Genomic DNA, 9,813 nt, shown 5'->3' on the forward strand with positions numbered 1-9,813 from the left:
CTCTTGCAATGCACATGATGTGCACCTGGATATGATGTTGGAACTCTGGAGTCCTCACAGCACAGCAGAACTACTTTAATGGTTAGCTGTTTATTTATTGCATGTTCCTTTAGGTTTCAGGCTTTGAAACAGTGCATCTCATGGATATAAAAAATGCATATTTTCTTTTATTCTGGCTTAGATCCTAAGAAACTGAACATGGAAAATTTGTATTATTTTTTGCACTATAAATTTTCACGATCAACATCTTCCTGTGTGAAGACAAGGTGTGTTTGGGGATTTCCTTACACTGAGCAGCTGAGACACTGATCCTTTCTCTTTCATAGCTTGTTGGACCAGATCCCAGAGTTGTTTGCAGACACTAACGAGAGTGAGACCATCTTTGCTCCAGTTATCCAGGCTGGCATGGAGGCACTAAAGGTTAGAACATTGCTCTCTGTCAGAGAAGCAGCCTGAAATCAGGTTTGCTACAAGCCAGTCCCATCACAACTGGAAATTAGGGGGAAAAAGGTGGTTGAGTCTTTCCAGCACTGATGTTCCGTTCTTCTAACAGTACCTTCCAACCACTGCAGTCAGAATAAGAACTGACAAGCATAACATCTGTTCCCAGATGTTCTTATTGAGGGAAACCAGTCCCCAGAGTCTGTTCTGTGTAGGAGAGATGTTTAGGAGAAGATGAGGAGCAGGAGTCAGGTTCTTGCTCAGCGTTTAAGAAAAATAAAGACATGTTCAGATACCACAGCAGAACAAATCCATACTCCTGTGTCTGCAAAGGTACCCAGTCCTTGCACGTGTGAAGGGCAGGAAAGTAGTAATAATAATAATAATAATAATAATAATAATAGACTTCTGCAAAACAAATGCCTTTGATGATGGCTATAAAAGAAAGCAGCTCTTAATTAAACATTTTATTTAGCTCAGGATTTTTAAGTTATAATTTTTAAGGATTTTCTCTCTGAATTATTAATCTGCAAATACCTTTGCTCAAGAAAACAGTTCTTGTCTGAAAAGAATAAATGGCTTCTGTTAAAAATACGTATTTTAGAAATTTTGTCAAACTGGTATCGCTAATTCATCTGCATATCAGGACAAACAGGTATTTGGGAAGTCTTTCAGCCTTCAGCAGAAGTCTTCTTCAAAGAAATTAAAGAAATTGTCATTGGTGATGAAAAGTAACGGTTCTTGAAATATCAGGGGTGAAATTTCAGCCATTTGAGAAGTCAGGTGCTGCCTTCAGTTGTATTTCTGCCATAGCAGAGAGACTTCTGGTTTTGCCAGAATGCCACAGCTGATTTTGAAAGGTGGAATATTTTGTGAATATGGCGATTTATGATTTGTGCCTGCATCTTGGCAGTGTAGATTTCAATGTGGAACTTGCTACAGGGATGGAATTGTCACCCATTTATAAAAATGTATGGAACACCAGTGTGCCTGAGCTGAATTTTTCTCTTCAGTTGCATTTCCTTTTAATTTGATCCAATCTGACCGTTTGTATTGTGGTGCCCATTGCATAATGCTTGTGTCCAATTGGAAAGTCTCCAAGAGAGGAGCTCCTCCTTTTGCCTCTGGAGAAAGTGCTGCTGGAATGGCTCAGGCAGCAAACCTGTGTGCTGGAGTGCTGCTTCCTGAAAGAAAAGGCCCCGTGTCCCTGGGGCTTATCCCATCAGGCTGTGAGCCTGGAGATGGATTCCTGAGCTGAGAGGAGCTTGCAGGAAGCACCCACTGTTCCCTGAGCCCCCAGGGTGTGAATGTGGGCCCCTTAACCCTGCAGGAATAAACGTGCTAATGTGGTGTCTTTGGAACAGGCTGCAGAATGTGCTGGGAAATTGTTCATCTTCCACTCTTCTCTGCCAACTGCCGAAGCACCAGGGAAGCTGAAAAACAGAGATGACAAAAAACTGCTCAATACAGATAAGGAAAAGGTATTTTCTGCTCTGAGCAAAGAGGGGACTGCTGTTACACTGCATTTCTCTAACAGGGCATTGGTCCTTTTTAATCTTTTTTCTTTCACACAAAAGTGTTTGTTTATATGATACCTCTGTGGTGATGGGTTCTCCAGGAACGTACTGAGGTGTTCCCTGTATCCATGGGCAGGGGAAGCGTGTTTTGGATGACAGCCATGCCTCACTTCAAACTTCCACTTCATCCTTTTGTCTTCATCTGGCCCTTTGAGTTGTGATTAATATCTAACATGATGGCACTTGTATTTTTATTCCTGTGCAGACCCTCTTCCAGCCACAGGGAAATTATGAGGCCTTAGCCAAGGATTGTGTGGCCAATGGCTGCTGTGTGAATTTGTTCCTCTTCCCAAATCAGTACATGGATGTAGCCTCCATGGGCCTTGTCACAATGTACACTGGTGGAACACTGTACAAGTACAACAATTTCCAGGTCAGTGGCGTGGGTTTCCTGCCTTTCACATAGTTACTGCTGGGGGGTTGCTGTTGTTTTTCATCTCATTTCAGTGTGTCCTGGGACATTTAACTTAAAAGCAGAGTGAGTCTGGAAAACCTGGTTATCAATTACAGGGGATAAAATCCAAATTTAACAATGGCAGGTCAAGCTCAACTTTGGATCTTGAAGTAGCAATAAACTGGTTGGCATCCTAAAATTTTGCTGAAAGATTAAGTGCAGGAATGTCCAGTTAATGTTCAGGCCTGGTGATGAGTGATGGACACTTGCATATACTGATTCTGTTAACAATCACATTTGAAATACTTTTTAAAGGACTCAAGAGCTGTGAGCAGATTGGCTGTGGGGAGATGGGGATCATGGCAGGGGATGTTGGGTCACTGCTGTGCTGCTGCCCTTGGGTGTTGAACCTCTGAACCTTGTGCTTTGTGTTTGCAGCTTGAAAGTGACAGCCCCCAGTTCTTAAGTGACCTCAGGAAGGACCTCCAGAAAAAGATGGGATTTGATGCAACAATGAGGGTTCGGACAAGTACAGGTAATAGGAGCTGTGAGAATGAACTTGAAATAATGTGCCATGCAAATCGCTGGTAAGATCAGGCTGGTTTAATTTCATTTTGTACCTCTTGAAAATTAATAGACTGACAAAATCCATGGCTGTGTGTGTATATATTGGTACTTGTATACATATATATGTACACACACACACTTCCTGTATGTGCCTCCTTAATAACTGATTTACAAATCTGAAGGCTTCTGCTCACTCTACACATAGCATTGACTGCAAGGAAGTTGTATAAAAAGGTGTTGCTGCTGGATGCTGCCCTATGCCTTCATTGTCATACTCAAATGACATTCCTGTGTCTATCCAGCTTCTTTCATTCATTCTTAGCTCAAATGCAAGTATTAGAGGAAGGGACAGACCCAGAAGCCAAACCAGCAGGGCAGAAGCTCCGGGTGTCCAAGTGACAGCTTTTCTCTTTCTCCAACTCTCAAAAATGCCATCAGCAAGGACAGTTGCTGGGGCTCCTGAGGCTGTAAAGCCCTGAGGGAAATGGCTCCCACTTCAGTAAGTGATGTCAATTTAATTTGCCATTTTTAAATTAAATGCTCTGTTGTAATCTGGCTACAGGCTTCAGGGCTACAGACTTCTTTGGGGCCATTTACATGAACAACACCACGGATGTGGAGATGGCAGCAGTTGACTGTGACAAAGCGGTGACAGTGGAGTTCAAACATGATGACAAACTGAATGAAGACACTGGGGCCTTAATTCAGGTAAAAAACCCTAATTCATGTATAACTTAAAATGGTAAGCAAGACTTTCTGCAGCCAGAGTAGAAAAGTGATGGTGGAACAAGGCACAACTTGCACAGGCTCTTGTGCCTTAACACCACTAGTAAAAAGTGTGTTCCCCTACATTTGTGCTGCATGTTCTATTCAGGGGTACCCAAATCCTTTCTAAACACTCACTGAGACCTCATCAGCTGTTCATTTTTTCCATTTCTCTGTAATTAAGTTTATGTGGAGACAGAGACTCATTGCTACTTTTATGGCAATTGTTATTGCTGTGGCATTCCTTGTGACCTCTCTATTCAAGAGCAGCTCTATTGCTAAACCTCACTTCCTCCTCTAGGGACTGTAGGATTTTTAATAATTTTAATATGAATAACTTATTGTGTAATGTCTGATAGATGTCCCTAAGAACCACCAGTGCTGCCAGCAGCACTGCCAGGCTGCCCTGGCTGCAGAAGTTGTCATCTGCCTTGTGTGCCCAGAGAAGGTGGCCCGTGGTGACACTTTGTGCCTCTGTTGCAGTGTGCTGTCCTGTACACTTCGATGAGCGGGCAGAGGCGAATCCGCATCCACAACCTTGGTTTGAATTGCAGCTCCCAGTTAGCTGATGTCTACAGGACTTGTGAGACTGATGCCCTTATCAACTTCTTTGCTAAGTCAGGTACAGCAGCAGAGCAGGTTTTCCCTTTTTTACTTTGGCATGGATGAGGGGAAGGAAAGGGGGCTGAAGTGATTACCTAGTGGGAAATAATTTTTTATAATTTGCTACTCCATGCCTGAGCAATTCCTGAAGTATTATGAAATTGAAAAGACAAATAATTACCGATTTTAGACAAACTGCCGTGACAGTAGTACTTGTGTATAAGTAATACACAGAACAGGGCAGGGTACAGTAAGTGGCAATGGACATCCTATCGCAGTGTTGGGGGTTTGGTGGAGTTTTTGGATGTCTGTAGAAGAGACTGAAAAGCAGCCTCAGCCCTCAGGTCTGTAAAATCAGAAACTAGCAGCAGACAAAGATACTTTGAGAGAGTGTCTTTTTTAACACGCACTTTTGTTCTGTGCTTGTAGCTTTTAAAGCCATTCTGAGCCAGCCCCTGAAGACTGTCAGGGACATCCTGATGAATCAGACTGCTCACATGCTGGCCTGCTACAAGAAGAACTGTGCCAGCCCAGCAGCTGTCAGCCAGGTAAAACCTGCACCCAGTCTTACCCACCCTGGCTTTGCCACAAGTGCACAACCACCCCACAACATCAGCAGAGCCAGAAAGCAAAATTGCAGGACAGACTTGTCCTTTTCTTTCAAACAGAATTAATGACAGGTGGGATTCCGTGGTGGCACTTAGAGCACACAGAAACTGTTGTTCTGGAACAAAAGGCAATGCCACTGATGAAACTGATGCCTGTACTCACACAAAGGAGCTCAGCCAGCCTTTTTCTTCCTGCTGGAATTACGCACTGACTCACAAAGCTTTCATTTTTAATTCTTATGTTGTTATGGATGGTTGTAGTATTCTAATTTTTCACTAAGCAGAGTGACTTATTTGTTTCCATTTAATTTATTCAGTCACATTTTAGTGATTCGATTCAAAGAAAGACTCAAGCTTTTCTATCCCAGAGGTGCTGCCAGTAACCACAAGCCTGGGCAGTGAACTGTTCATTGTTGATGAGGACCAAATATGTCAAAAACCAGAGCCATTTATTGTGGACCACTATTTCTCTTCTTAGTTCTCCAAAGAATGCCCCAAAAACTAACAGCGTTCCAGCGACATGACAGCAGCCAAGATAGCAACTACAGCTTATAGAGCAAATAATTTCTGTTGGATTCTTTTTCAATGTGTTGTTTTTTCAGCTGATCCTGCCAGACACAATGAAGGTGCTGCCCGTGTACATGAACTGTCTGCTGAAGAGCTGTGTGCTGGCTGGCAGGCCTGAAATCCCCACGGATGAGAGGGCTTTCCACCGCCAGCTGGTCATGGCCATGGGGGTGGCTGACACACAGCTCTACTTCTACCCCCTGCTGCTGCCAATTGTGAGTCACTGGTCATTTTTTCTCTTTAATTTCTAACCCCTCTGACCTGGAAGGGAGCCACTGTGATGTACCAAGCCTTTCAGGTCATTTGCACAGCTCTTGTGTCTCCTGCCCCACAGCACAGCCTGGATCTGAAGAGTGACGCGGTGCCCGGTGCCGTGCGCTGCTCCGAGGAGCGCCTCTCCGAGGGAGGGGCCTTCCTGCTGGCCAACGGGCTGAGCATGTTCCTGTGGCTGGGAGCCAGCGTGTCCCCAGAGCTCATCCAGGGCCTTTTCAACGTGCCATCCTTCGCACACATCAGCACCGAGGCCGTGAGTAGATGCACGCTAGGAATTGAGCATTTAGCAAGACCAGGTCAGAGAAACAAGTGAGGTCTTTTCTCATCCATCAGCCTTAAAAGCAAGAACAGGTGACCAGCAGAAGGTGTTTAGACACCAGAATTGCTTTTTAGTTACATAAAACTTGACACTTTGACCAACACTAGGAGGACAGAAGCTTTCACAACTTCTTTAATCTTCTTACAGTCCTTTCAACTGTGTATTACTAAAATATGAACAAAACACTTTGCAATGGTTAAGTTTTCTTGGTGATGCATCTTCACGTAGTAATTATTTTAAACTGAAAAATGAGTCCTCAAGATGACACCTTCTAGTGAAAGACATGGGTTTTCCTGGTTTAGTGTGAAATCCACAGTTAGCATGTAACTATCAGCAGCTAGTCTTGGTTAAAGATGTGGACTATAAAAACTTGCTTTCCTTCTGACAGACATCCCTGCCTAACCTGGACAATCCATTTTCTAAGAAACTGAAGCATATCCTGGAGCAAATCCAGAGCCAAAAGCCCTACACTATGAAGGTAACTGCTTTTTGCCTCAGCTCCTTCTTCATACTTGTTCAAAGGAACGTTCCAGGCTTGGCCAAAACTTACCAGTGGCTGTAAAAGGTTTTTTAGGTATCAGGAGTCTTCCTGCACGTAGATGAGTTCCAGCATGATTTGTAGGCACAGGCATCTCAAATGTGCTTTATTCCAAATCAAGACTGATTTTCAAAGGTACTCAGGTTTAAAGGATAACCATTTAATTCTGCACTCTTCAATTCCCTTAGTCTCTCCAGCTTCTGCAATGTGGAGATTTATTAGTTTTGGGGGTTTTCCCCAACTCAAGAGCATCCACTGTGTCTCTTACTGTGTCACAGTTTCCCTTACATAGGAAAACTGTGCTGCCATCTAGTCTGACTACATCCTAAAATTATCTGGCTGTATCTTTTATCTCTGCAGCTGGTGATAGTGAAGCAGCGGGAGCAGCCAGAGATGCTTTTCCGCCAGTTCCTGGTAGAAGACAAGAATATTTATGGAGGAGCCTCGTATGTGGATTTCCTCGTGTGCATTCACAAAGAGATCAGCCAGCTGCTCAGTTAAGGCAACTCCAGTAAAATGTTCAGTTCCTTTTTGCCTTTGCAGGAGGGACAGTTTTTGGTGCCTGAAGGCTGGCCCACAGCTCCACCGGACCCAGGCCTTCTGCTGTGCTTTACTGACCCTTTTCTGTGCTCTTTTTGTACAGTTTCATTTGATCTCACCTCTCCCTGAGTATTCTGCTTACTTCTTAAGCTGTAGAATAGGAAGTTCTGCACTCAGGTATTAATCTTCTGGGAGTAGTGACTCTCTAGATGAATTGCCAGATTTCAGACTACCAGTGCTTAAGAGCATATATGGTATACCTTTCTTAAAAGACAATTTAGAAAACTCTCATTATTCCTTTTGCTAGTCATAAGTTGTACCAGAGCTGGGAAAGATGATCAGAATCTGTACAGAGGATGAAAAAAACCAAAATACTTCTTTTTCTAAGTGAGGACATGGAGTTTAATCAGATTTGAAATAAACATGTAGTTCAGTTTGAAGGATTTCAAAGTCCTTCCTGTGAAGCAAATCTCTGTAAAGTAAATCCCTTTTTCCTTGGAAGGGACAAGTGTTACTGTGTACAGAAGTAGAGCTCTGGGGACCCTTCCACAGCCAGGGTTATCCAGGAGACAGAAATGCCTCAGTTTTGTAACTGGACTTGAGTAAGTGTAACAACAGCAGGGATCACAGGAAGAACAGTTATCAAACAATCCTTTTGCCACCTTTGGCAGGTGATGTCACACTATTATGGTACAATTCTGTCCACTTGGGGGCAGCAATTAGCTTAGCGTACTACTTAATTACATTTTCAAAATTGCACAGGTTAGGCTTTATTTAGTACATTTGCTAACTGGAATATTCCCAACACAACTCAGAAAAACCTGTCCCTCAAAATTTCTGTGGCAGATCAGCTGTGAGACAGTTGACACATTAACCAAAGGGTATTTGTGGTGCTATAAAACCTCTTATTTAATACCAATTCTATTACAGTGACCTCCTCTCCCATGACTGATTTAATCAATGGTCACTGCTTTGAAAAACTAGCCTTTGCTAATACCAATATTGAAGGTAGTATTTGGAAAGCCAGAGCCTTTGGAATGGCTGTTTACCTCAGATACTTCGTCAGTCTCTCTGTCTCTTTAGGACCAATGCCTCTGAACATGAGGTTTGAACTTTGCCAAGCTTGGAAAGCTATTATTAAATAAATTAGTGTTTCAAAGAAAGCCAAAAAACACTCAAAAGTAAGGCTAAGCCTCAGTAAAGAAAAAAGTGCCTTTAAACATGTTAGTGTTGCTACTTATATTAATTATTTAATATCCACAATAAGCAGTAAAAATGCATAGTTTTTTGGTTCAACAGCTTACCTATACAGCCATTCTTGTCATTGACCAAGAGCTCTTGAAATAAGTGGCTGTATTACAAAAGGGTCCTCAGCCTGAATTCAGCTGCCAAGACAAGCACTTTTTAGCTGTAGACATTACCCTGTAAAAAGTATTCGTTGCCATTTCATTTGTAAAATGACACCAGCAACATTTGTGTAAAGAAATAAGTAATTATTAAATATATAATCTGTGTGTGTGTTTATTCTTTCATGCATGCCAAGTTCTCCATGGTTTTATGGCCATGGCATCCAGCAGTGAGTTCACTGTAGGTCACCTTCTCCTCCTGTGACTCTGAAGACAGGCAGCTTACATGGCCTCAGGCATTTTCAGTGTGTTTGTGCTGCTGTCACCACCCATGGCTATGGTGAGAAGACACAATCCAAGTGAAGGAAAGTGTCTCAAAGAGGGGCTGTTCAGAGCCAAGCTCAGGTAAGCCAAAGCTGTTGCTGCTGGCAGAGCTACTGCAGCAGAGCTCTGGCCTGCCTGGGCAGTGTTACCTGCAGTAAGGCATCACATGGTGCAGAAAACAGCACATGGTGACAGCAGTCATGGCAGGGACAAGCATCACACACACATACTGCAAGTGCAGTGCTTGGCTTCACCATAAACTGCAGGGCTGGAGTGTTTAACTCAGTTTTACACAAATTAGGCCTTTTTTTTTCCCTTTTTCATTGCTGCAGTAATTATACTCAAAATTACTTTGTGTTTCACAGAACTTGCCCATTGCTTTCTTTTCAGCCCATGAAAATGACCCTGTTATGAAAAGGATTAGTGCATCTCTCTTCCACATTAAGTTAATATTGAGCCCATTACACAGTTGCCATTTCTGTTAAAGCAATAAAGTTGCCACCAATTTCAGTAATTTTCCAAGGAGAAAAGACCTTTTCTACTATATACAGAAAGAGTGGGTTCCTTTATCTGTCGTTTTCAGATTACTCAGTGTATCTTTATAAAGCCACAGGATTCAGATTTTTTCAGTGCAATGGGCTTGAAATGTTCATGTATCCTTTTTTAGAGTGCTCTCAGGATATTAAAATCTATAGCAGGGCATAGAAAACTAGCTGAATATTCTAAAATGAATTCCATTATTTACTGCCAGTTAACTTCCATGATCATCTCAAAACTGCTCATTCAGTTTTGGAGCCTGAATTCCACTCCTCTGAACAGAGCAATTCAGCACCTATTAACACACACAAAGAACTGGTGCTGGGTCAGAACAACCCCCTGAGAGCATTGACTGCCAACCTGCACAGCACACCAGCATTCCAGCCAGCTTCTTATACCCAGCACTGTCAGAGA

General features: G+C 42.8%; 1 protein-coding gene across 2 annotated transcripts in view; it reads left to right on the forward strand.

The window, feature by feature from the left end:
* SEC24D (SEC24 homolog D, COPII coat complex component) overlaps nucleotides 1-8,706 on the forward strand; it is a 41,247-nt gene extending 32,541 nt beyond the window's left edge. For both annotated transcript variants that reach the window (XM_064711651.1, XM_064711653.1), the window contains exons 13-23: nucleotides 327-420; nucleotides 1,806-1,922; nucleotides 2,224-2,391; nucleotides 2,851-2,947; nucleotides 3,542-3,687; nucleotides 4,228-4,366; nucleotides 4,777-4,895; nucleotides 5,558-5,737; nucleotides 5,857-6,048; nucleotides 6,503-6,592; nucleotides 7,013-8,706. In XM_064711651.1, coding sequence (XP_064567721.1) covers nucleotides 327-420; nucleotides 1,806-1,922; nucleotides 2,224-2,391; nucleotides 2,851-2,947; nucleotides 3,542-3,687; nucleotides 4,228-4,366; nucleotides 4,777-4,895; nucleotides 5,558-5,737; nucleotides 5,857-6,048; nucleotides 6,503-6,592; nucleotides 7,013-7,153 — 1,483 coding nt within the window. In that variant the 3' untranslated portion in view covers nucleotides 7,154-8,706. The remainder of the gene's footprint in view (nucleotides 1-326; nucleotides 421-1,805; nucleotides 1,923-2,223; nucleotides 2,392-2,850; nucleotides 2,948-3,541; nucleotides 3,688-4,227; nucleotides 4,367-4,776; nucleotides 4,896-5,557; nucleotides 5,738-5,856; nucleotides 6,049-6,502; nucleotides 6,593-7,012) is intronic.
* Nucleotides 8,707-9,813: the final 1,107 nt, after the last annotated feature.

The sequence above is a fragment of the Zonotrichia leucophrys genome, chromosome 4 (genome assembly GCF_028769735.1).
Source record: "Zonotrichia leucophrys gambelii isolate GWCS_2022_RI chromosome 4, RI_Zleu_2.0, whole genome shotgun sequence".
Classification (NCBI taxonomy): domain Eukaryota; kingdom Metazoa; phylum Chordata; class Aves; order Passeriformes; family Passerellidae; genus Zonotrichia; species Zonotrichia leucophrys.